Below are 25,766 nucleotides of genomic sequence, written 5' to 3' on the forward strand. Positions count from 1 at the left end.
CTGAGTTAAATACATGAAGTGATGTGGAGGGAAGTGTGCACTGCCATCCCTTAGGTACACAGAGGAGGTGCCATTACTGCTCTTGCATCTTCACACCCTTATGGTTCTTATTCATGTTAATCATCTCCCCAGCAGTTTACTAAAGCTGAATTAGGAATATTTTCCACTGCCAATCTCTCCTGCAACTATTCTGCTCCACAGCACTGCTTTTTTATTATAGTACTGAAAGTATGACACAAGAGGAAGGTAGTGTTAGATTTACACACTTCTAGGTTTTATTACAAATCTCATTATGCTTGTTGGGTTTTATTTTTAGACTCAAAACCTTATATTGTGCAAATAGATGACAATCTGCATTTTCAAATTTTCATTTCTCAGTGGTGTTCTCTGTTTTCTTGTTTATAGAGCCTTTTGTTATATATTTAAAAATCCCTGATTCTTTAATATACCTTATATATACTTCAATATGCCTTAGTCAGGAAGGCTTTGTATGGTATTCAGATTAAATTTAGCCAATTTACAACTTTTTTTTCTATTTCTAATAACCAGGCTGCTTGCCCCTATTCAACAAAGTTTAAGCAAAAGGTGAAACAAGGATTCTACTGCCTGTAGGAACAGATGAACAAACAAGCTGCTACAGGGCATGCCAGGGTGTGAACACAGCACATCACATGCTCTGCAGAAGCTCTGCAACCTGTTCCTTCTCCAGTTTGTTATGACCTCTTACTGCACAAATCTGCACTTTATGATACCTTGTTAGCCAGCAGGAATATTTTTAGAGATATATTTATTCAGGCTACGTGACCATGCTGGGCCCTTTGTTCTTAATATACAACATTATTTTACTCTGGGAGTTACAACTTTCCAATATTTTTAGATAGCAGATGGATCTCATATTTCAACCACACATGCACATGGCAATAGCCTACAGGTATAAAGAAACTTGTAGACATCAGAAATCTCATCATGAAGAGTGAATACACTTTAGGAAAACCTTCCAAAAGAAAAAAAATCCTTGAAACCAGCTCTCTTTTTGGGCAAATTTTTATACTTTGGTTCATTTGAAAATCTAAGCATTCAGCACATACTTAATTTTAAGCTTGGGAGTGGTCATATTAAAGTCAATGAGGGGAAATAATGCATGCAACAGTTCTGCAGAAACAAACCCCTTGCACCATTAGGGATTTTCCTTGCTTTATAATAACTTTATTTGATTGACTTCAGTCAATCTATTTATATTGTGAAAATATGACACCCTTTGTACACCAATCTCTCCCTATGTCTCCCAGAGTCTGTCCCTGATGTGTGCACACAAACACAAACTGTTCCTGTGTGCTGACTGGCTCCTCATGTTGCTTGAGCAAAAGGTAAAATGATGATTTGTTAGCTCATCAAGCCTTTTCTGAACAGGTATCATTTTTCTCTGTGTTCTTGTGGATATGTAAATATTGTAGGTTCTAAAAGAAGAAAATGCCAGAGGCACTGAGGTAGGTGTGTTACACAAACTAAAGCTCAGAGAAAAGCTGAGTGGCATCTGCAGCACCTGCCCAGCCCAACGGGCTGAGCTGAGTGAGAGGGTGAGAAATGGAGAGCTGAGGGCACAATAACACATCAGCACTGCCAGGGGATTGAGCTTTCTAAATACACTGATGCATAATGGGAACCTCAGTTGGAAACATGTTTAAATGATAAATACCTAAAACTAGGACAGTACCTGAGATAAATATGTTGTAGACTGAGAAGGAAATCCATTTTGAATTAATGTATAGATGTAGCCTTCACCTTGGCTTCTCTGAAGTATAATTTGCCCCAAATTAAAATAATCTACAAAAATTCTCTCTTGTGCTACCATGCTCAATACATTTACATGGAAAATACACAATCATTTTGAAACATAATTTTAGAGGTCTGATGTTAAAATCACAAATAATGACACAGCATTCCAGAAAATGCATTGGGGTCTCAAATATATTAATAATTCTAAAAAGCCATTTTCATGCTTCTAAGAATTCGCACAGTAACCTCTGGGCTCATTTCTAAACGTGATTACTTGTGATGAACACAAACCAACTATTTGTGTAGGATCTTCCATATAAGTGTAAGAAATAACCTGAAATTTCAGTCTGACGTCTGAGATATGTTGAAATCAAATACCTAAATGCAGAGGTTCACTCTGGAAACTTATTTTTTAGTTTCTGCAAAATGATTTTTCCAGATTAAAATTGCTGTTTCAGATTGCTTTGTGGCTACTCATTCCTTGCTTTTGTTTAAAACATCTGTAGAGGCAACCAAAATATAAAACTTTAATTAAGTTGCAGAGAACTTTGTCTATAAAGGCAATTATTTATAGCTTTAATATATACTTCAGTCACTCCAACTGTACCCTGAGGAAATGTTAATTTTTAAACTTTAATGTATTATTTTAATGTAACTTTCTCTGTTATTATTTCTGCCTTATTCTCAATTCAGGAAGCTACTTGGAAAACCCTTCTAAAAAAACAAAAACTAGTTTAGAAGTCTACCTTCATTAAGAGCTCTATTGAAGTACCTACTTAAGTAGTGTAAATTCCTATAGAATTTATATCAATTTGATAAAAAAAATCTAAATGTTTTGATAATAAAATTTTTGAAGTGTTTTGCCCACCTGTTCTGTGTGATGATAATTTTGTTAGACTTATATTTAACTATGGTAATATATTATTACACTTATCTTACTCTTACAATGACATTTACTGTGTAGCCTTGGGTACCTCCCTTCACCTTCTGTTTTCCTGACTGTAAACCAGGAACAATAACAGCACAGCCAGGAGTCACACACAGCCTCTCTGAGCTGTGCAAGGGGGGCTTGGCAGGCAGTCAGGTCATCAGGGCATCCCCTCCAACCCATTCTTCCCTCTGGCCTTCCTTTCCAGGCATCATGAAATTTCTATAGGAATCTTTTATATTAAATACAAATCTGCACTCCTTGCCCAGTAGCAACAACCATCTGAAGCTGCTATGAATGTGAATTCTACTCAGAAAAAAACACAAACAAAACTCTTCCTTTGAGATGCAGGTCATGTTGGGGCATTAAAAGGAATGCCCTCCTGACCCCTGCTCATGTCCTGAGGCAGCAGATTGGATTGCTTGGTATCATTGCCTTGGCTTGGGTAACTGCTCATAAAGTTACAGAGTTTGAAAATTCCTGCAACACCACTTATTTCCACAAACACCTACAGCTCTGGTTTCCAGAGGCCAGTTTTAAATTCAATAGAGAAATATTTCTTGTCTTTTACTGCCTTTCTTACTAAGGATCCCCCTAATTTCTTGTGGACTGAATGGAGTCCTACCAATTTTGTTAATCACTGCAAAAAAGCAATTTTTCATTTCCTGAACTTCCTTTTGTACTGATTAAAATCCTTCTCCCTTATATAATAAAATAAAAAGAAATTAATGCTCTATTACTTATTTGCTGTCGTGTTATCATTAATTGCACACCCAGAGTTAGAGTTTAAACAACAGATTTCAAAGATAATTAACTGTTTCAAATTAGTTCATGATGTTATAGAAAAGGAGATAAATCCTTCATTTTTTCTAGCATTGGATATTTTAGTTATTACTGTTTATTTAATACTGCTCTTTGAAGAACTGAAAGCACTATAATACTAAACAAAATATAGGAAGTTGCTAGCTCAAGAGGCTTATCTTTATTTTCTGATCAGAGAAATGAAATTGGATTTCCTGTGGGTCTTTTTTGCTTGTCTGTTCACCTTACAGCAAAGTACTGATCTAAGGAACATTTCTACATCACAGTTTCAGCCTTTACCAGTGATCAGAGATACATCACCCTTCTCCTTAAACAGGAATGATGGTGAGCTACTTTGTGGAAAGGGGAACCAGCAGAAAGAAAAGGAAGTGGTTTTGCCTCAAGTAGCCAAGGTGAAATGTTTGTTTTCACTTACCCTGAGAGCAGGAAACTTCACTTCCCAGGCTTACCAATGCCACACTGTGTGTTTATTTTTGCCTATACCCGTGAGAAATGAGAAGGGATTTCCCTGGCACGCAGACAGCAATGGCAGGGTGGGATTTGGAGGGGTCTCTGTTCACTCCCTGTGCTACTCTGGCAGCTGAGGAGAGCTCAGTGAGCTCCCCTGCCAAGGGACTGCCCCAGGCTGGCCTGGCTGCAGCCACCAGGGCCACCAGCTCCTAAAGCAGGGTCCCAGCTCCTTCAGAAATGGTGTTTCCAGGCTGCCACACACATTGGGGAACCCAACAACTGTAAGAGCAGCTGAAGCACAAAAAGGGTGTTATGTCCCCTGCTGTAAGGAGGAATGTGAGTGTGAGGAAAGTGTAGGATAAACCACACTGTCATAGGTCAGCCTAGAGCAGAGACCTGCTCACCTCCCACTGCTCCCTCACCCACAGGGAAAAAACACAGCAAAATATTCCCTGGGTTCTTAAACAGCTTCATTGCTTTTGGTACACTTTAGCACTTGTGGATAACATCAGTAATTTAAAAGATTAAATTACACCACTACCTCTCTCTGAAATTATCAGTGTGCCTAAAACTATTTACTAGAGTTAAATTATAGAGCAACAAGGAAACAAGTGCTCTATAATCAATGCAATATGAATTTGGTGCTTGGGAAATGCATAGCTATGTTTTCAAACACATGCCAAGAATTTTTCTTTTCGTGCTCTTGTGCTCAGGATGCTAAATATTTAACCTTATTCAACCAATGGTATTATGAAATGAAATGAAAGATCCTATCACATGGCCAACCCAACAGTTACACTGGGCTATTTAATTGTCTGGTTAACTCAAGCCAAAGTTCAGTGACCCAGAGCAGGTGAAATTCTCAGTGCAGAGTGTGATAACATCTTTGTGATCAGAACAGCATATGCCTTCCTAGCTCTTGTGCTCAGAGAATTTCTGTGCCTTTCCAGTGGTTAAGAGATGTAATTTTCTGTATCTTGGAGAGAGCAAAGTATCTTTCTGTGTACCAAACACAGAAAAACTGTGATGAGAATTGAAGTATCAAAGGAAGAAAAAGGGTGGAATGTAGGAAAAATATTCTGAAGTTTTTATATTATAATTCTTCATTTGTAATATTAAAGGAATGTGCATATAAGTGAAAAAATAGCAACCTTGAAACGTTAAAGTGTAATAACAACATCATTTTTTTCTAGGAAGCTCCCCCACTTTTTACAAAGTTGCCTAACTTAAGCCACTAAATGGCAATAAATAAAATTGCCTAACTTAAGCCACATAAAATGGCAATTGTGGCTTATGGGCATTATTCCTTGAATAGTTTGCATTTTCCTGTTCTTGTTCTTTGTGTTTCCATTGTTGCTGGAAATGTACAGGTCCCTGGGTGCACTAATTACTCTTGATGACCCTCCACTCCACAGACCCTGCCTCTAAGCCTGGAAATCCATATAAATTCAGGCCTGGAACTTCACCCCCTACTTGACCTGCCTTGTTGGAGAGCCTGTTTGAGTTCTGCCCTGGCCTGTGCTTGGCCATGTACCTTGTTGATACAGGTCCTGACCTATGGTCTGACTTCCTGACATGACCCTGACTGACCACTGTGGTCCTGCTTGCTCATCACTGGCTGGTTCTGATTTTCATTTTACTTTAGCTGTCAAAGGACAAAATAAGGTGTGTAATGTAAAATAGTTGGGCTATAGTGTAGCATACAATGCAAATCTTGGGGTAGAATGGATATTTAGGGAAATGGTTATTGGGTAGACACCTTTAATTCATGATGTCTTCTTCCTCGAAGTGCTAGGAGAAGTTCTTCAGCAAAATAAGTTTCTCCTGATCATTTTAAAAGTAGGATTAATCAATTAGTGTAATGCTATTCAACATGACAAATGTAAGAGGATTAAGCCAAGCCTTGTTGAAAGACACCAAAACCAATACATACAGAAACTGAACATTGCAATAGAGAAAAAGGGTATTTGAAACCAAATCTATGGATTCTGTTTTCTGCTTTACTCCCAACACTTCTCTTATTTTCTTAAAAGCAAAGCTTTCACAATGGTCTTATCATGGATGTCTTCAAGATATTTATCATCTGCAAGAACCATTTCTAAATTAGCCATAAGGAAGTCAAGTCTTTCTGAAACTTTTTGAGAGCATCTCAAAACTGCCAAAAGCCTAGAAATCAATAATATCACCTGGCAGGAGATGTGAGCTACTCAAATTCAAGTCAAGGTCCAGCTCAACATTCTTATTGATGGTTTGGCAGGGAGAAGCTGTTTCCAGCACAGACTTTTCACAGACTGGCATGAGGCAACTACATTCTGTCAGGCATTCTCAGATTGCCTAATTTGTGCAATATTTGAAACAATGTGGGCTTAGAGTCCTGAAGAGCAAGAAAGAGATGAACCAGATCACTCTGAAATGAATGCTTAATCTATTATTGTGAATTTTGGTGAACATTTCTCTCTCAATGACTTGAACCTTAAATATGGTTCACAACTGAAACAATGAACAAAGTATTTCACCGCTTGTTTCAGTGACTTCCAGAGTATTAAACTTAAGCCTAACTTTTTAAAATGGAAAAGCCACATGGTGGCAGGAGAGAACATGGCATGTAAAAAACCTGTGATGCTAAATGTTTCTTTCAGATTTAACTACATAATGTTCCCTTCTACAGCACAGCTGAAGGTCTGTGGCTGTATTTTTAAATCTAACAGGCACTCATAGTTGCAATGTTTAAAAAAGTGTCCATGACTTCTAAGTTTCTCATACTAATCACCAAGTTCACCAGGAATTATATAGTAAATATTAATATTACAGTGACTATTGAAATTATGTAGTAGAGTTAAGGTATTGAATCTGCAACTTGTTTTCAGATTGTTTACACTGTAATATATTCCCATAGCATCAGAGATTCAATGACTAGAAGTGATCTTCACACAGCTATTTTCCTATTGTGGCTTATGGTGACACTACCAATGACAGGTCATAAACACTGCTTCAAATTCACAACTCTATGAAAATGAAATATTTAGCCATTAATTTTGTGTGTAATGGGCTATACCATGAACAGGTCTGCTGTGCAAAAATGAGAAGTCTGATTTTTCAGTTTAAGATCCAGTAAGAGCAGGCTAAACTTCTAATCCTCCAATTTACTACCATCTGGACATACCCTTCACTTTAATCACAATACATTGTTTGTAGGTGTCTCAGTGCAGTTCACACTGTTTTCTAGTTAATAGCCCATGGAAATAGTGATGCACTTACCTGCACATACCTATACAGTGCAGCCAAAACTGAAGACTGGCCATTAATTTTGCAAGCAAGATTTAGTTCTGATAGCTGATTTCTAGAAGATAAATAATAAGTGTATTTTGCTGTTTATCAGATGTATAATTGATTCCTAATTCAAGAGCTGTGATTCTTTAACCTGTATTTGAAGAATTCATGGCATCTTTTTCAATAATGCCATCATTTAAATCACTGACTTGACACATTCCATAAAATGATTTTCTTCTAATCTGAATATGTCTTCAACTTCAATCTATTTTAAAATGTTGAATCTTACTAAGAACCATTCACATGATTTTTAGCATATTTGATTTAACGGGAAAGAAGACACAAAGAAATTCAATAGTATACAACTCTCTTATCTCCATACCGAACAGAGCAAGAACTTTCTGAGGACTGTAAACAGTGTTGTAAAGTTTCTGAAATCCTGGTGTCCCTCATCATAGCCCTGGTCACAGCCAGCTCTTAATGCTAACAGCAGCAGCACAGGCTACTCACTCTCTCAGAGGACAGGCTTATGTCTCTCTAAACTCTGGTTTATTGAATTTTTTCTTAAACCTACTGAGCACCAGTGTGGACCACACTGAGAAGTTTTCTAATAAGGAATTGTTTCAGTGATTAACTGCTCTGACAAGAAAGCATTCACAAAAACCTGAAACTGTCTTGCAACTGAATAGTCTTCACTTCCCTGTCTGCTCTTTCTATACTCAGTTTTCATGGCTGAACTTCTCAGTTTCATTTTAAGTCTATATAATTCTCTATAATAATCTTGACTAACTTATTTCTCATGTTTTTCTACTCAAAAAAGCAATAGCTTTTCCTTTCCCTTCCCTTTTCCCAATATATGCAGAAAAGAAAATAATACAAGAGCTGTACACTAACGTGTAGAGAAAACCTTCACCACTGTTAATATTTGCCACTTTTGCACCTTCTGAAATATTTATTCTCTATCAGATTCTTGCTTGAATGTGAAAGAAATTGAATTCCTATGTTGTTTCTGTGCCATCAGAAACAACATAGGAAGCTTTTTTTTTATTCCTTAGCTTTTTTTATTCCTTTCACCCAGGCACTGCCAGCAAATCTTTCATTTAGTCCTGCTAATTGTAACCCTAAGAGTTCCATAACTGCAGCCTTACCTGTCTTTAAAATGTGTCTTTTGCTCTACTTCTTCCTAGAAACTGTTCTGGAGGTTTAAATAATTTTTTCCCTAATATAATGCAATTGCCCTGTTTCTTCTTGCAAATAAGGATCTCTGATTTCCCTTGTGCTACTCCTTAAACTGTGAGTTGCTTGTAAATATTCACAAAGCTTCATTGTTTTAATCCAAGTATAACTCTTTTACCGTGATGCTTACAGAAACATTTTGATGTCAACAGGCAACAAATAGTGTAAGGCTGATGCTTTTTCTTTATATCCTATTCTATCCTTCTTGTATATTGGCTGTATGAGCTAAAAATTCCTCAGGCTTTCCTTCAATCCATTTAATACAACATGAATCCACTTTAAGCAGCATGATCCTACTACAGTAAATGTGAAAAAATCCTGATGCAAACCCATGGAATGTCGACAGCAAGTTTCAGGCTGGGAAATACTGAAATGTTAAGAGATAATTGTTAGAAGATGATTAATTTTTACAAATGTGAGAAATTCAAAGTATCTGGTCACCTCCTAGTACTCAGTGTTCTAAGCAGTGTTGCACTGACTCCACATGATGTTCCCTGCACTTCAGTGTAGTCTGAGGTGATTTCACTCAGGTAACTGAAGTGGCTCTCTCTTAGCTCAGCCTTCTGCCTTGCTGTGTCATGAGAAATAACTGGACATTGAAAACACACAGCAGACCTCATAAACAAGGGTAGAAGGGAAAGAAAGAAAGAAAGAGAAAGAAAGAAGAGCAACTCAAATGACATGAAGCCTCTATTTTCCCAGGAGAATCTGAGTGTGTCTCAAGTTAATAGGAGGTCACTATTTTGATCTAGCTTGAGCAACAGACAGAGGTGAGAGCATGTTAGCACTGATGAAGTGCAAAGTCTGGCTGCATTGCTAGGCCTGATGTGTACCTGCTCAAGGAAGAAGCAGACGACCAAGTCATCTGCTTGTACTTTTAGGTGGACTCTTATGGTCCCAGTTACATGGCTGTTGTGCTGACAAAAATATTAAATCAGTGAGGATTTTAACTGTGCATACCAACTGCAAGAATTAACTCTATTTACTCTACATAAAAATGAAATTAGTTAATGTTGCTGTTTTAATATGTTCTAATACTTCTCAAACAGCCTTCAAAAGAAACACAGTTCTTAGAGATGACTGTCTGACTGTCTACTGGACATAGAACCAAGGCCATTAATGAGAAATTAAGAGGGACAGCTCTAGCTCCTTGATGGACCTCCTGATGGACAAGGACTTCAGTACTGTGAGTAAAAAGCAATGGAGAAAATGTGAAAAATTAATATTGAGGCAGAAAATTCAGGCATGGACTGATAGAAAAGAAAATATTGGTCAGGCAGCTTGTAGTAAAGTTTGCCTGCGTGTTTTCTCACTCTCTGAGTTGAGAAATACTTGACCCTTTGTGGCCTAGAAGTTCAGTTGCAGTGCTCATGTGCTTATCCGATAGCAAATGTCCTGGTCTGTTCTGTGTTGTTGAATAGTGAGTGATTCCTATCTCAAGAACATATTGGGAAACACAGCTTCACTTTTTTATGAGTGGATAACTGAAACTGCTGCTTTTTTTGTGAGATAATGTCACATTGCTATATTGAATGCCCTATAGCAATTAAAAGCCATTAGAGGGGTGAAAAATAGTGGTAGGTAAAGGCTGGGGTCAAGTCTAAAGTGTTTTATCTGTTGTTTACTTTTTGTTGCAAACAAGATCTTGCTAAAGTTTTTTTTTAATTTCAGTGAAGGAGTCCTGTTGAAGGAAAACCCTCTGTGCTGTGGACTTCTATTCAGGAGAAAAAATACTTTTTGATAAGAAGCAGGAATAACAAATACATATGCAAAGTTTAGAGAAGTATTCTTCCATATGTAGCTAAGGATTTAATCTCCCTGTGTTTATTTCAGTTTACAAGCTAAATTAATACAACTCAAATATCCTTCACTTCAAAATTCAAAATTATTCAAAATTTCAAAAATTAATGGCTGGTTAGTATTTGTAATTTCTTTGTAAAGATGAGTAATGTGGCTATTTAGCAACTGTCCAGAACAAGGAATATGAAATTACAATATGCTTCATAATCAGTAGTGATCTTGATCTTATTACAAATACTTGACTTAAAAATTTACAAAGCAAGTGTAAAAAATGTTAAGCACAATTGAAATAAATAAAACTTCAAAATCCAACACTTGATGCCATGCAATTTTTCACAGTGAGTTTACACACATTCACAAAACTAAAGCCCTTGCAAACACTAATTTTATTGGTTTCCTATGGTAAAGTCCACTATTCTATAAGAGTAGAAAAATATAACTCTTTTATCTGCAAGGTGAAGTTCTTCTCATATAAGACACTTTGTACTACTACCATAATTTTCTTACACATAAAATTAATAGGAAGGATGTCTCCTTCCTCCTTACCTGAGCCTGATCCAATTCTTTCACAATTTAATAGATATTTTGGAAGCTTAACTTCTTTGAATCAAAATTTTTGAGGATACTCAAAGCATATATACTTAATGCATAAAATTTCCAGAAGAATGCAATGTGTTTGCCATTGGATCCAGCATGCAGTCTGCAGTGATGTTTGCCATACAACACAGTTCTCATATCCACGTTTGACTTGTTCAAACCTATTACCCCAAGATAATGCAGTAAATGAGCTTGACTGTGTAAACAACCCTTATTACTTTCAAACCTAAATATAGCAATGAATAAAAAATAGCTTTCAATTTTCCATCAACCCAGAAGAGTTTTGTGTCATGAGTACACTTTAAAACCATTCTTAGCCATATAAAGAATTTAACTTCTTAAAATTTTAGATTGTATAAGGATTTTTGAACATGTAACAACTTTTTTTTTCTGAAAAAAACCTTCGTTTCATTAGTTTCAAGCTTTCAAAGTCTCCCTTTTCCACATGCAGTTCTTTTCTGTTTTCTGCACACAGACTTTCTAGAAATTAGAAATAATTTTAATGGAAAGTAACAATGCTGTATTCCTCACAATTTTAGCTTTTAGCCACCTTGTTGAGGTTCTCAGCAACAGTGAAATAGTGCTCATTTCATGATGTGAATAATAATTTATGAACTGAACAATGTTGTTAATGCCAATTCTTATAAAACACACAAGAAAAAAAACCAAAAAGCTTTTCTTTCTCTACAGCTTTCCTTGGACTGCTCAGTAAATGAGAATGAGGAGAAAGGACTGCTGAAGAAATGACACAGATTAGTCACTGAGTTCCTTGTTAGAGATTTTCTGTGCCCACCAAAGGAACTTCATGTTTGGCTACAACCAGATTTCTCTTCTTGTCCTCCTCTGTCACAGTCTGACTGATCTGTTCAAACAGCTTTGAAATCTTGGCAAACCTCAGGTGGTTCTGAAACTTTCGTGCAGCAAAAGCATAAAGCAGAGGGTTAATACAGCTACTGATGAATACAAGTGCTCCAGAGATGTACGCTCCTTTGTCTACAATTTCTTCCAATGCCAAAGACATCTCCTCATTAGAGAGCTCTATTTCAACAGAAATGACATCCAGGATGTTAAAGATGTGGTGAGGGAACCAGCACAGAATGAAAGCCACCACGACACTGGCAATGAGACGTTCTGATCGCTGCTTGGATTGGTAAGTCATTCTGCTTATTCTTCTTGCAACACACACATAACAAGTGCAAATAATTAAGAAAGGGATTACAAAACCTGCAAGGGTCTCCAGCAGAAGATAGGACACTTTCTGTCTATTAGAAGAATAGCTGCGACATGTGCACAGAAGTCGACCGTTCATTTCTTCTGTCTCTTGAAATGGAATGACAGAAATGCCAAAGGCAACAGACAGGAACCAAATAAGGAACAGAATCAAAGACATTTTTTCTTTTCTTCTGTATATTTGAATTGTGAAAGGGTAAAACACAGCCAGTAGCCGCTCCAAGCTGAGTGCTGTAATCAGAAATATACTGGCATACATGCTGCAGTAAATAATGAAAACCAGCATTTTGCAGAAGATGATTCCAAAAACCCATGAGTCAACAAAAGAGTAAATCCAGATTGGTAAAGTGATCAGTACAAGGACATCAGCAATGGCCAGGTTCAAGATCAGCAGGACTGAAAGAGATACCTTCTTCATTTTTGTACAAACAGTCCAGATGACAATGCAGTTCCCAGGGGTGCCAATTAGAAATGACAAGGCCAGTATTATGCAGACTACTGACCTCACAATATTCCATGTTGAGTTGCCACTGCTTTCCTCAGCTTGACTCATTCTGGATATTCTTCTGTTCTTGGTTGCTCTGTGCTCTGCTTTTATTCTGCAGGTGTTGGTGAACTACATGAAAGTTCTCCTCTAACTGATGTTCTGAAAGCTAATGCAGACTATGAGCTCACATCCTCATGTTTACTCTTACAGATATCTGACCACATATGGCAGATGGCCACATATGGCAGTTCCTGTTGTTTAGGAGGATGGGTATTTTTGCATACAAAGCAAAAGTAAAAATACAATGCAGGACCTGACTTTACTGTTAGTTATACATTCATTGTGCTTCAGCAAATTTTACAGCACGTTGGTGGTCTTTCTCAAGTGTCCCTATTTAAAGAAATGTACTAATGTTTTGATGTTACTCATCTAATCAATGGCCGTGAGGAGAAAGAAATCCTTTTTATGCTCTTCTATTCTTGCTCCTATGAACAACTTGGCACTTTATATTATAAAAACAAAAAACAGAGCGGTGGCAGGTAAACTACAAATGGGCATTATATGTTTGGCATGAATTTTAAAGCACAAAAAATTGTGCTTACTACCTTCATGTCATCTTTTTTAATTCAGCAGAAAACAGTCAATCATATTTATAAATACCCTGGCATAAAGGAAATCAACTGTTTGTACTGTACTGGTACAACAAAGTGGGTAGGAGTTGTATTTCTAATTCTATCGGAAATTGCAGTTCTTTACCAAACAATAACCATCAGAGTATTCTGTCTGGATGTAGACTTATAGGAGGAAATGCTCCATGTCAGAGAGAAAAGATATGACTACATTATTGTCCTGCTGTGCCAGCAATGGGCTATGACTTTTATGATTTTTCCTAGGGAACTTGGTAGTCAGTGTAGTACTCAAATCCTAAATGAATCATAAGTTCTTCAGAGCCTGGCCAAAGAGTATGAAACTATTTTGTTATCCTGATTTCAAAACATTTTTTGAAGTTCATTTCTAAAATGTTAAAGGAGGAACTAGAACAGCAGAGCCAACAGAAATATTCAAGAAGTGGAACTGGAAGGGTATTTACCACTAAAAAAAGTTCACAGAAACAAAAGAGTTATTTATAGCTTTCTTAAATTTAAGAATGTGATGCAGATTATTTCCCTAATTTTACAAACCTGGCAAATGTAGTGCACAGTATTAAGTTTAAAAGTATTTTTCACCATGGAAAAAGGATTGTAACAACAGCACCCCCAAAGCAGCTTAGCTGGTTTTGCTCTTGTAAGAGTATAATGAGATCAAAAGCAAATCCAGAATAACGCCATTGAAGTCAAGTATTATATCTTCAAAATACTATTTGTGTAATACAGATTTTAATTGGGATTTAATCTGATACATGATTCCAGTTCATTTCATTTTGAACCGCATTTAATGAATATCGGGTAGGGGAAAAAATGAAAGAAGCTGTTTGTATTCTGAAGAGAATTTCTGAAAACCACATGTGAAAATTAACTAATGGGAGGAAGTGCTGGGCAGGATCTCTTCTTCCAATGAAATCACCTTTACACACATTATTTCTCCAGAAATATCTTCACAGACTATTTTATTTTATTGCCCGTGGCATATCTAGATTGAACGAAGTTGCAGATTTTTATTGGAAAAAGACAATCAGGGAGAGATGTCCTGTACCTCTTGTCACCCAGTGCTGCAGGGACTGGCAGGTTCTTTAAGTAAAGTCAATCTAGATTATGATTGTTGTGTCATACACTGATTATCAAGACTTTAACCTGAATTGCAGAGGACTCAGGTGACTAAAAGCCTACATAACCAAAGACTTTAGATAGTAAAGAAAGCTACACTGATTACTAGAAACTCTGCTTAACTGAAAGCTGGGATAATTGCTAGAAGTCCTGTGTAGCAGTAAGATACACAAACTGCTAGAAATTGTAGATAACAATAAGGTATGCTCTTAAGTAAAATTTTATGTCATAATAAGTACTCTGAGTGTAGCTACAATCTTGTGGCCAGCCCTCAATCTACCAAGGATCCCTAAAAGGACTTGTATGTTCTGTACCATTGTGTGACACCTCTGTAGGATTTTTTTGTATAACTTTATTTTTGGTGGAAAAGAGCACTTGTCTGAACAACCATTGGTATAAGTATAGTTCTAATCCAGTAGTGTGTGGATGTGGTTGAACTTCTGAAGCATCTGGCCTTACATTTTCCAGAAACACCTTTCTCTACTTGAGTTGAAGTTTGCATGCCAAATGGCCTCTGCCTTTCACTGTGTCTTTCATTTAAGTAAGAAAACAAATGAATCTCTCAATTGCAGCCACAGTCTGGAATTTCTGTTTCAGAAAAATTCCAAAGAAGTGTTGGACTGCTAAGATTTCCTTGAGTAAGACTCTGAAGCTAGGCTATTAGACTAAATATCTCAAACATTAGAATTAACATTAGCTCAGGAGCATGCTCCTGAACACCTCTATGTGACTCCTGGGTCACTAAGAAAACTTCAGATGGTAAGCTGTCTTTAATATTCTCTAAAAGTGTCTGTTATTTATCAAATTTAAATTAGTAGAACACAAACTTTATAGGCAATTTAGCAAATATTTTCATTATTAGGGGGAGCAATATAGTGTAGTCAGTAACTGCTAAAAACAACAGTGGCTAAACAATTCAGTATCTTACTCACCCTAGTGGCCACATGTGGGTGGGCTTTAATGTATGAATGCATTTGGACTTTGAATCACAGAAGCTCTGGTCCACTTCATCACAGCAGTGAAATTAAGCTGCATCTGCATGTTTAAAAAACACAGTTTAAGTTTTTTGTGTACATGCATATCATAAGTAGTGCAATAAGTCAGTCATCAATCCAGGAAACTTTCTGTAAGTCTGTTACTTTTAGATGGGCAAATAACTTCTGAAAACTTTCCAAGCTCAAAAAGTCCATGCTACTGCTATGAAACAATTAAAATAGAATTTGCTTTGCCTTAAATATCAGGTGTGTGTTTCTCTCATCCTTCAAATTATTTATTTCAATCTGAATGAATGCATGAGCTTCTCTCTGGTGGATGTTCTGTAATTTACACTACCACTGAGCATTTTCAAACAGCTGTGTTTGCATCCCTACATGTAAATTGTAATAGATATTTCTACCTCTTGCAAATTTATTGAGAAACAGAGTTTCTCTTCAAAATGCTGAGAGACTTTGGGCTAAAAGTCTCTGCTCAAAGTGTATCCATCCTTCCATGCCATAAGAGACTCCCTTGCAAGGACTTACAGAGTAGCTAATACATGGCAAATAGCAAATCCACAATGTGGAACTTGTATTCAGAACTCTACCAAGAAGACTTTTAAAATCAGAAGGATCCCCTGGATGTTTGTCTAGTAAGTGATTGCAAAATAATGATTATCAAGTATCATGGATCTACTGAGATGTTGCAAATTGATGTTATAACCTCATTTATTTTTAATGTGAAAAAGAAGTAATTAGCCTGAACCTCTCAGTTCTTCAGCCACTGCATCAAGGTGTATTTGCAGGATTTGTACAAATGCCTTATAACAAACTCAAGTCCATGTGCTACTGAGGGCAGTGTGAAAGTGCCACCCTTTGCCTTGATCAGAGAACTATGGGCTACTTCACAGCTGATCTAATTATTGCTTTCTTGATTACAGGAGGGGCTCCTGTGTAAGTGGGATTTCAGGAGCATGTGCAGTAGCTAAAAATCTCTCTGCTCTGCAATTACTGCAAAGGGAAGTGCAGTGTAAGAAAAGACTAACACCAGATATTTCTATGGTTTTGCAGTGTTTGTGGCAGCAGCCCATGGGGCATCAAGTACAAATAAGAACACTCCCAGGGCTGCTTCATCAGAGAGTAAATAACTTAAGGAAGAACTTGGGATCAGTTCCAGAATGTAATAAAAGATGTGTACTTTGCACTATAAAGTTTGAAATATTCTGTGCTGTGTGTATTGTTGTTAATCAGTACCCTAATTATTAAAATTTTCCATGAGAAAAGGTTTCCTGCTTGTTCTGTTCAGTTTTTTGGCTGGCTAGAGATATGGCTGGCTAGAGAAAAGATTTCCTGCTTGTTATGTTCAGGGAAAACTGCTTTAGAATTTGTGACAGGGAAGTGCTTCCAAGGCACCTGTTGTGTGTGCATCAGACATGCTTACATATTGGCACCTTTCTTGCCCTAACAGACTGATCACTGACAATCAGAACATGTTTCCATGGTGAAAACCACAGAGAAATATTTTCCTTGTACAGACATACCAGGTGCATTAGATTAGAGGTGTTAATTAAGATAGTGGAGAACTGTATTCATAATTCTGACTACAAGCAGGAATATGAATAACAATTATGCAGAGATTATGGAAAAACTTATAGACACCTTTTCTTGACATTATGAATGTATACAGTTTTAGTGCCCTCTTACAGTACAAGCTTTTGAACAGTAAATGTATAAATTTGTTACAATTAAAGGGAGGCTGGCCCATTCTGAATCAGCTACTACTAAGTAGCTACTTGTACACAAACTGTTGCTATCCAAAACCCTTAAGGATACAAGCATATCTGGCACCATGGTTGCTACTAAGTAAATCAAATATATGCTCTTACTTTTGAGTAATAACTTACAGATGACAAATACTGCTTGGATGATTTGCTGCCAAACAGGATTTGATTTTTTTTTTAAATTGTTTAGTCAAACCTACTGGCATTTCTACCTTGTTTACTGGGATTGCATGTAAATATTATTCTGCTATATGATCGATGTCTCTTTTTGTTATTCAGCAGCGATAAAAGAAAGTGTTTAGCAGAGCATGTCTTAGTGAAGGACCTGAGATAAAAACCCTGCAGTGCCTGAGCAGCAGCACCAGCTCTTCTGCCCACATGGAAGGGGCTGTCCGTGCACTTCTGTGTTTGCAACACAGGGCGGCACTGGGGAACCATCCCTTGGTTTTTGGCTGAGCCTGCAGGCCCGGAGGTGCTGCCTTTCTCTGCACTGCGTGCACGGCGTTCAAGGCCACGGCTCTCCACAGAACTGATTCTTTCTCATTAGAAGGTTACGGGATTGTAACTAAAACTTCCATAAACTCACGGGGGAATATCACATTGTCTTTTTTTGTCTTGTACATCACATTATTTTCTAAATATTCATATTTCTAGCTCTCTCGGTTCTGTTTTGATACATGCCCATTTCTGTTTTAACTGATCTGGTAAGGACAACTCCCTCTGCAACAAGAAAAAACATTCTTTTAATAAATAAATTTTATTTTCTATGCCTCTGAAGGAACAAAGTTTGGAAAGTTTGGTAATTATATTAACATTTGGTCCTTCAGTGTAGCTTCCATTTGTGTGTTCTCTTTGAAAAGCAGATTAAATTGTGATCTCTTGGGTTGTGAAACAACCCTGTCCAGCAGATTTGAGCACTTTTGAAGACTTATTTAACTCCTTTATTACACATGACTTAACCTTGCTCCCAGTGTGACATGAAGTCTTCTGCTCTGTAGCAGCCACCACGTGTGTGTAAGGAATGCCTGTGTGCTCAGTCCTCAGTAATTAGCATACCTGACATTCTGTTCTGCATAGCCAGAGAAACCAGCAGCCTGTGCCAAGCTGCCCTTCAGAACCGTCTTGTCCAAGCATTCATAGTCTGAAACAAAAAGTAGTCAGGATTCATTCTGAGATGCTACACAGAGCCACACTAACAATTATTTAGCAAACACACACATAATATACTGTGTGGAAAAAGTGCAAGATATGCAAGCTTCAGGCACAGATAATGTTTTATCATTCTGTAATGTGAGCTGTTGTTTCTGTAGAATTTCTATATAATATTAGAAATGACTGTGAGTAATGATAACTTCTCCACTAAATGAAGCGTTTTCACTGGCAGAAAGTGGTAGCACCATTTTCTTAGTTAAAACATATATCTATTTATGAAATTTAATAGAATGTACAGCTAATAGACTCTAAAATAATCTGATGTCTTACTTTTCCTATATTTGACTCTCGAGCCTAATAATATGATCTGGTTTTAGGGAGACTTATTTTCTATGTTCTAGTGTTGAGTCAGATCAAAAAGTACTTTTAGCCTGGTATCTTGTCTCTGGTAGCAGCCACAAGCAGGTGTTTAGAGAAGAATGTAAAAACAAGCCATGTGTGTCTGTACTTGTCCTACACATCCTCTGGCATTCAGTCAATCACAGCTGAGGAGTTTCTTGGATCAGGGATGATTTCTGTGTGTTTAATAAAACTTTGTGGACATTTATTCTGTAGACTTCCTATCCTTGAACTCCAGTGAACTTGTAGCACTGCAGCTTTGATCCATGCTGTGTGAAGAACCATCTCCTTTTGTTTCTTTGCTGCTCTTCTGTTGGCTCCAGCTGGCTCCCCACAGTTCATCTGTTGGAAAAACAGTGAACAGCACACCTGTGCTGTGTTCATGCTTTCCACAGCCCTTCCTTGATTAAAGCCTACATCTGCCAGTCATTGCTTAGCTGCAGACTGAAGAATTGTTACATATATGAATATACCTGCACACCTTCTTATACCTAGTAAAGAAATCCTCTCATGCTTTTTATCATCCCTTCATTCTTCTCATTGTCTCTTCATTCAGGTCTTTTATGTTTCATTCAGACAGAGGAACAGACTAGTTCTGAAATTCAATAGTTCAATTAAACCACAGTGTGCTGATGAGGGAAAATTAAAGAAATCAAGACACACAGAGGTAAAAATTTCCTCATCTCCAGTCTGTTTGTCTCACCCTGCTGCAGTGTAACAGGGCTGGCCATACTACACTCAAACATGTCCCTTTATTGTCTGATTGGGGATTAGTTTAGTTTACATTCAAAGCATAAAAATAATAATTAGCTTTTGTCTTTCTCAATGCCAGTCTGTGCTCTAAGATTTAGAAGACTTCGTTCCAAAGGTCACTGTGTCATTCTTCTTTCATTTACTCCAGATGCTTCACAATCATAGAAATCCTCATGTGATGCAATGACCTTGTAATCCTTAAACCACAGGTTATCCCCTGACTGGTAGAGCTGTGTATCTCTGCTGTGTGTCCCATTCTGTGTTTAAACCACTAGAAGTCAAGTATAATCTAAAATTGCCATTATTTGGTGCTGTATGAAAGGCAGCTTTAATTGCACCTGTTACCTTTTCCTAGGGAGCTTTGTGTCTTGTGATGTCTGGCTGTGTGGGAAGCATTTAATCCTCTGTGGCATTGAACGGTACCTCTTTAACACCTCCTCTTTTCTGACACAGCAAATGTGTGACTTCTCTTTTGCTCATGATTGTTGTTTTCCTGTCTTTTGAGTGTGTTCACCAAGGCCTGTGGTACCTGACCATGGTGTCACTGAAGCTCTCACTGCAGCTCTGCTGCCCCGGGTCCCCTCAGGGTTAGCTGCAGGTACCTCACGTGGCTCAGCAAAGTGTTTGCTGTGTGCAATACACTCTGGTACACAGGGCTGGTTTTTGGCACATTTTGGGGTCTGTTTTTGTTAGTGAGTGAAAAACAGACAACATAGTACAGAAAATATGGCTAAGGCTCCTGGTAGACACTGCTGATGAGTATCCATCGATCAAATTACGAGGGCTAACCCTTGGCATGACAAATCACAGACCCAGTCACAAACTTTATCCATTGATTGAGGTTTTGAACAGTGTCAGGTTCAATTTATAATTTATAAATTATACCTCTCTTATTTTATAAGAGATTTGCTAGGTTGTTGTCATCATGTCATAATAACTTCTATGAAAGTTTATACAGATATCAAGAAGACAACTGTAATGGATATAAAACCAGATTTTACCCACACATTTATAAAGAACTCATATTTTAAGCACTATTAGTCTTTCTGTGTTATCTGAGAACAAGCATCTTGTGTAAACACTAGAGAAAAACATCAGTACTGTCTAGCAGATTCCCAAAATGAGGAAATATCCAATAAAACAGAATAAGAGAGCAGCTGTGAGAGAACTGCTCTCTGAAGCTAATCAATGCATCTTTGCAGCACACAAACACAGCAGAACTGTTTTCACATGTTAGAATGAGGTCCAAGTAGAAGAGCTGAAATTGCCTCACAGTGGTATAACCTTTTACAGGAACACTCATGTATTCCTTGCTTTCAGCAGAAATTTTGTTTTCATGTCACATGATAGCAGTACCCATTTTTTACTGCTTCTTTGGCTTGTAATCTGAGCAGCTTCACATCCAGCTGCCAAGCACTAATAGCCAAATTAATTTCACCATAACATGAAGAAACTCTTATGAGTGTTAGTCTATTGTCAGTGTAGCATGGCAACAATATTTACAACATCTCAAGCTGCCTTTAGCATACTAATTAAAAAAAATTATTTTCCAATAAATCCATCTTCTCAAACTACAATGCCCAGATCCAGATAGCCTTTGGCAAGCTTCCTCTTCCTAATATATCCACAATTGTCTCTAAATTGTCATTATGCAGGTTAAAACATGACAGGTCAGTTCACTGCTACATGTTTAAAATGTCCTTTATTCAGTGTTATTACCAGGAATGTGTTAAAGGAAATGGTGGAATTTTATTAGAATTTGCACTTTATATTCACTTATCTGCCCAACAGAACTATCAAAATAATTGTCCTAATCCAAATTTGATCATAGATATGATTTGAACATGAGGATTAAAATAATGACCTTCAATAGTCCCTTCCAACCTTAATTTCTGTAACTGTATTTTTGCACTGACATGTTTGACAGAGTCTCACACGATGCTACTCATGATGCTGCTGATTCAGGCATTTCCCCATGATTAACTGTTCCCAGCTGCCTGTGTCCCTGGCTAGAAGGGAACTGTGTCCTTACAGGAATCACCAAGCAATACTTTTCAACTTAATCTGGATGGGACAGAAAGTGCCTGTGCATTCATAGCCTATCTATGCCTTACTTTAGAACATGGTACCAGCCAAACAGTAGATCAGGCATTTCTTTTTGCACTCAGTGGCAGTTAAAACTCAGATCTCAACAACTAGTTTTGTTAATTTTGTTTGTTTTTTAATGTTAATCAAGAAACTTTGGTAAAATGTGGGTCTGTCCTATTCAGTTCTTAAGTGTAGTCAGTTTTCCTGTTTATATCTAGTTTTTAATATGGTACTCTGGATTTAAAGGATAGAAAATAAACGTTTTGTATACAAAGACATTACATCTTCATATCTAAGATGACATTTGCTTTACAGATGCATCGGTTAGTGGGACTGCATAAGCATTTCAGAGCCAGAGACATAACTGAAGAAAAAATCTTTACATATCCTTTAAACTCAGGTGAACTCTCATTTTTAATGCACCAGTGAAAGAGGAACTCTCAGATTTGTTTCTTACAGGCTGAAGGGAAGTCTCTCAACATATGTGATTAGGGTCAGATGGTTTTCCATCCCTCAGTATTGGAAAAATTTAGCACTGAAAATGAGTGAGTGAAACCTTGTGGAGACTAGACAAAGACCAAAATCCCCTTTGATACAAGACTAAATTACTGACAGCAGTTTCAGTTCTTCTGGACACACTTGTGTTTCCAGAGTTGGATTCACTTTTCCCACTAATCTGTTGGATTCAGTAGCAGCAGAATTGTCTCTTCAGAAATACTCTGAGCTAGCAGATTTCCTAAGGCCTGTATTTCCCTGTGACTTCTCTGACACTGTGTCCAGCTGTTTGGGATGCCAAACAGGTGTGACACTGGATGAAACACTGAAATCCTTATTAAGCAGTGGGCTCTTGCCTTTTCATTACATGTGGGCTAGAATTCTGAAATGCTGCTGCTTGACTTGTGTCACTGTGCCCTCTCTAACCACACTCAGTCTTGAAAGATTTGTTAAGCCTTACAGTAACAGCATACCAAATTCTGCTTTTCCTCCAAATTTCTTCCTCACAGAAAAAAGTACCTTGTCTGCAGATTAAACCACCTTGTCAGCTTTCTACCTCAGAGGGCCCAAGTTTCTCTGCAGAGCAAAAGGTGTCAGGTTCTACCGCTCTTGCAATGTGCTGGGAAGTTGTTGTACTTTGTGGGAACTTGTGCAAGACATAAGCTGTGCCTGAGGGTTCAACCTACTCAGTTTTCATCACAACATGGATTGTATTTTCAACACTTTTCCTCATATATTCATCCTACACAAAATTGTATCTCCCCATTTCATCTTCCCATGCCGCCTCTTATTTTTAAATTATTTTTTCAATTCCATATATTGCCTAGCTCCAGTTTCAAAATTCTTCAGTGGTCCAACCCAGAACACCAACTCTGAGTAAATCTTGAGTAAAAGTCCCACTAGTTAAGTATGAGCATTCTTGCTAAAAATTTCTCACTCCCAGATTCTAATAAAATTCTCTCTGAGCAGGAATTCTGAAATTCTGAGTGTTAGTAATTAAATCCTCACCATTTACTATGAAGCTTTATTACATGGATGGTTTACAAGGACAAATTGATTTGCTTTAGCAAAACATGAGCCAAAGGAGTAATATGATCTCTATTATATGGATTAAAGGTTTGAAGATAGGAGATATGACAGTGACTGTTACTCTCTTAATTGTGGTTACCCCACCTTGGCTCAGAGTTTGTGGGTTGATGGTTATGTAAGCCTGCATTTTCAGTACTCCCACTATTCAAGTGCTCTCTTCTCTTTTTTCCAGTCCCTGTTTGACACTGTAACCAAATTTAGCCTGAAAGACCATGAGGAGCACAGGTTTTGTTTACTGTCCTAATGCTACTGAGCAGCACCATGGGGAACAATATGGAAGTGGATGTGAAGCACTGAGGAAGCAGGAAGAAGTGAAAGGAAGAATTGTCTTTGCAGCCCTGGTTCAAATGCATGTCAGGCTGTGTCCTGGGACTGTGCTACTGCACTGAGCTGCAAGGACAGAGTAAATTTGTCACAACATTTTGGTTGTCTTCACATCTTTCTTTGAAACCAGCTGTCTTCTACTTGTGTGTGTAAGTCAGCACAATCATGTTTGAGGGGATTTGAGCCAATACAAACACCACTTCAATGGCAAGGATCAGAGGCAAACAGAGAATTCTGTTCAATCAAATAAAAGACATTTAAGCAAACAGTAGATTTCTGAAAAGATTGTTTCTCTTAAACAACCAGTGTGCAAACTCAAATCCAATTCATGGTCTTTGTCAAGAGTGCAAGCCCTTAAAGAGTCTTAAACAAAGATAATGCTACTGACACTGTAGTTTCTGGCATTTAATATGGTTTATTTCTATTGTGTGGGTTTTTTGGAAGAAGTAAAGAATATTTTCTTAGAAGATGGATTACGGACATGAAAAAAAATTCTGCAGTGGTAACAAACTGGCCTCTGAAGTTTGGATACTGTTTTTTTTCACTTCATACATAAATGAAAAGGATGCAGTCCTCCTTTTATCAGTAGTTTAACTGTAACAGCTTCATTTTCCATTTCTAGCCAACTTTGGATACCAAACATGTGAAGGAAGCAGAATATAAAATGTATTTCATAAAATAATGAGCTGGCTGGCATTTTACTGGCAGTTCAGATGTGGAGTTGGTTCTGTTATTCTTTGAATCTGCCTTGGATGATGACTGGTAGATTTCTGCATGGCTACACATGGTCATGTTCATGAACTGCTGGTAATCTACAAATCCCTGTTGTTAAGTCCTTCTCTGTGGAGAAAGAGCTGGATTGCTCTTCTAACAAAGCAGCCCTTGGAAATAGTTACACTGACTCAATTAATAGCAGGGTATCATCAGTGGGAAAGCAATGCTGTGTGTCCAGGTTCCTGGGTTTGTTGGTGTGAGTGACAATAGGACCAGGCACTCAGTGTGAAAACAGAAATTTGCTGTGCATATTTAAACCTTACAAAGGCAAAGAGCTTAATGCACTTTGTGTTTAAATGCAAATGCTCTGATCTCACAAAAGGAAGCAATAAAAGAAATAACTAAAAAATGCTACTTGATTTATCAGCTGAAAGACTGTTATCTAAAGAGCCTGGGCTTGCAGGAATAGTTATTATGTGTTTAGAAGCCTTTTCCTGGGATAGAATTAGATGGAGACTATTTTAGTGAAATGTGAGGAGGTTCCCAGCTGTCAAAAGAGCACAGAGATTTGTAAAGGAAATATTAAGATTGGTTTGAAGACATCTTGAGGAGAATCAATGAGGACATGGTTACAGAAGTGATACATATGTGATAATCACTAGGAGCACTTGCAAATGCTGACAAATGCAAAGTGTACCTGGAGCCCAAAAGGCCTGTGCCCTTAGAGGCCCACAGTCAGGCACAGAAAATCTGCCCCAAGATGATGCTCTGATGCCACCCAAGGGAACCCACAAGATGTAGAGGGCTTGACAGGTGTCATTCCTTGAACCTTGTGTCATAGCACAAGTGATCCCAGCCAGGCTATTGGGACATGTGCATTTTGGGCCTTTTGAGTATGAGAGAAAACCGAATTCAGACACAGTCATTCTTTTAAATAGTGTTTTAGCCTCCCATAAGGTCTTTTGCTATATTTTGTAACTTTTAATTCGTACATGAGGTTCCCTGTTGCAATCACTTTTAGGCAGTCACACTTGCACACCCTGTAGTTTGCCTTAGTAGGAGGTAATTTCATGTCAACACTTGCACGATGACTAAGCACCTGTCTTTGGGTTTGTTGGATGTAAACATACAAGGTGTGGCTGCTGCCTAGAAAAAGGCAAGTCTAGATTTAGACTTAGCCTTACCTTCCTTGAATATTTGGGTCTTTATTTTCTTATTTTAGGAGGAAGATGTACCCTTCTGTTTCCATGTTAATGCCAAGACAATGCAGTTTTTTAAAGCTCTTCTCAGCAGGCTGTGTATCTGATTTACCAGATTCTGCCTTCACACACAAATATCTGACATGTCTCTCTCCAGGAATTACAGAAGTTGTTGAATACTGAATTTAGTGAGGCCAGAAATTCTACTTGTCTTTCACTCACATCTTCACTTGTGATACTGTTCATGCTCATGTATTAACCATTCAAGGTAGAAATATTTCTGAAAATTAGTAGATCCACTGGGGGATGTAGGAAGCTGTGAAGTAGACAGTGCAGTGCTCCTGTTGCAAAATACCCTTGTCAGAAATAGCTCTATCCTGAGCATGAATTGCTAACATCTGGCTCAGAAAGTGTATTTCCACAGCAGGAGCAGATATAT

At 37.7% G+C, this 25,766-nt stretch overlaps 1 protein-coding gene across 1 annotated transcript; it reads right to left on the reverse strand.

The window, feature by feature from the left end:
* Window positions 1–10,251: 10,251 nt before the first annotated feature.
* LOC129125502 (leukotriene B4 receptor 1-like) lies at window positions 10,252–12,798 on the reverse strand. Its single transcript, XM_054640976.2, has one exon. The coding sequence runs from the start codon at window positions 12,660–12,662 to the stop codon at window positions 11,652–11,654; it is 1,011 nt and encodes a 336-aa protein (XP_054496951.2). The 5' UTR covers window positions 12,663–12,798; the 3' UTR covers window positions 10,252–11,651.
* Window positions 12,799–25,766: the final 12,968 nt, after the last annotated feature.

This window comes from Agelaius phoeniceus, chromosome 12 (assembly GCF_051311805.1).
Source record: "Agelaius phoeniceus isolate bAgePho1 chromosome 12, bAgePho1.hap1, whole genome shotgun sequence".
Classification (NCBI taxonomy): domain Eukaryota; kingdom Metazoa; phylum Chordata; class Aves; order Passeriformes; family Icteridae; genus Agelaius; species Agelaius phoeniceus.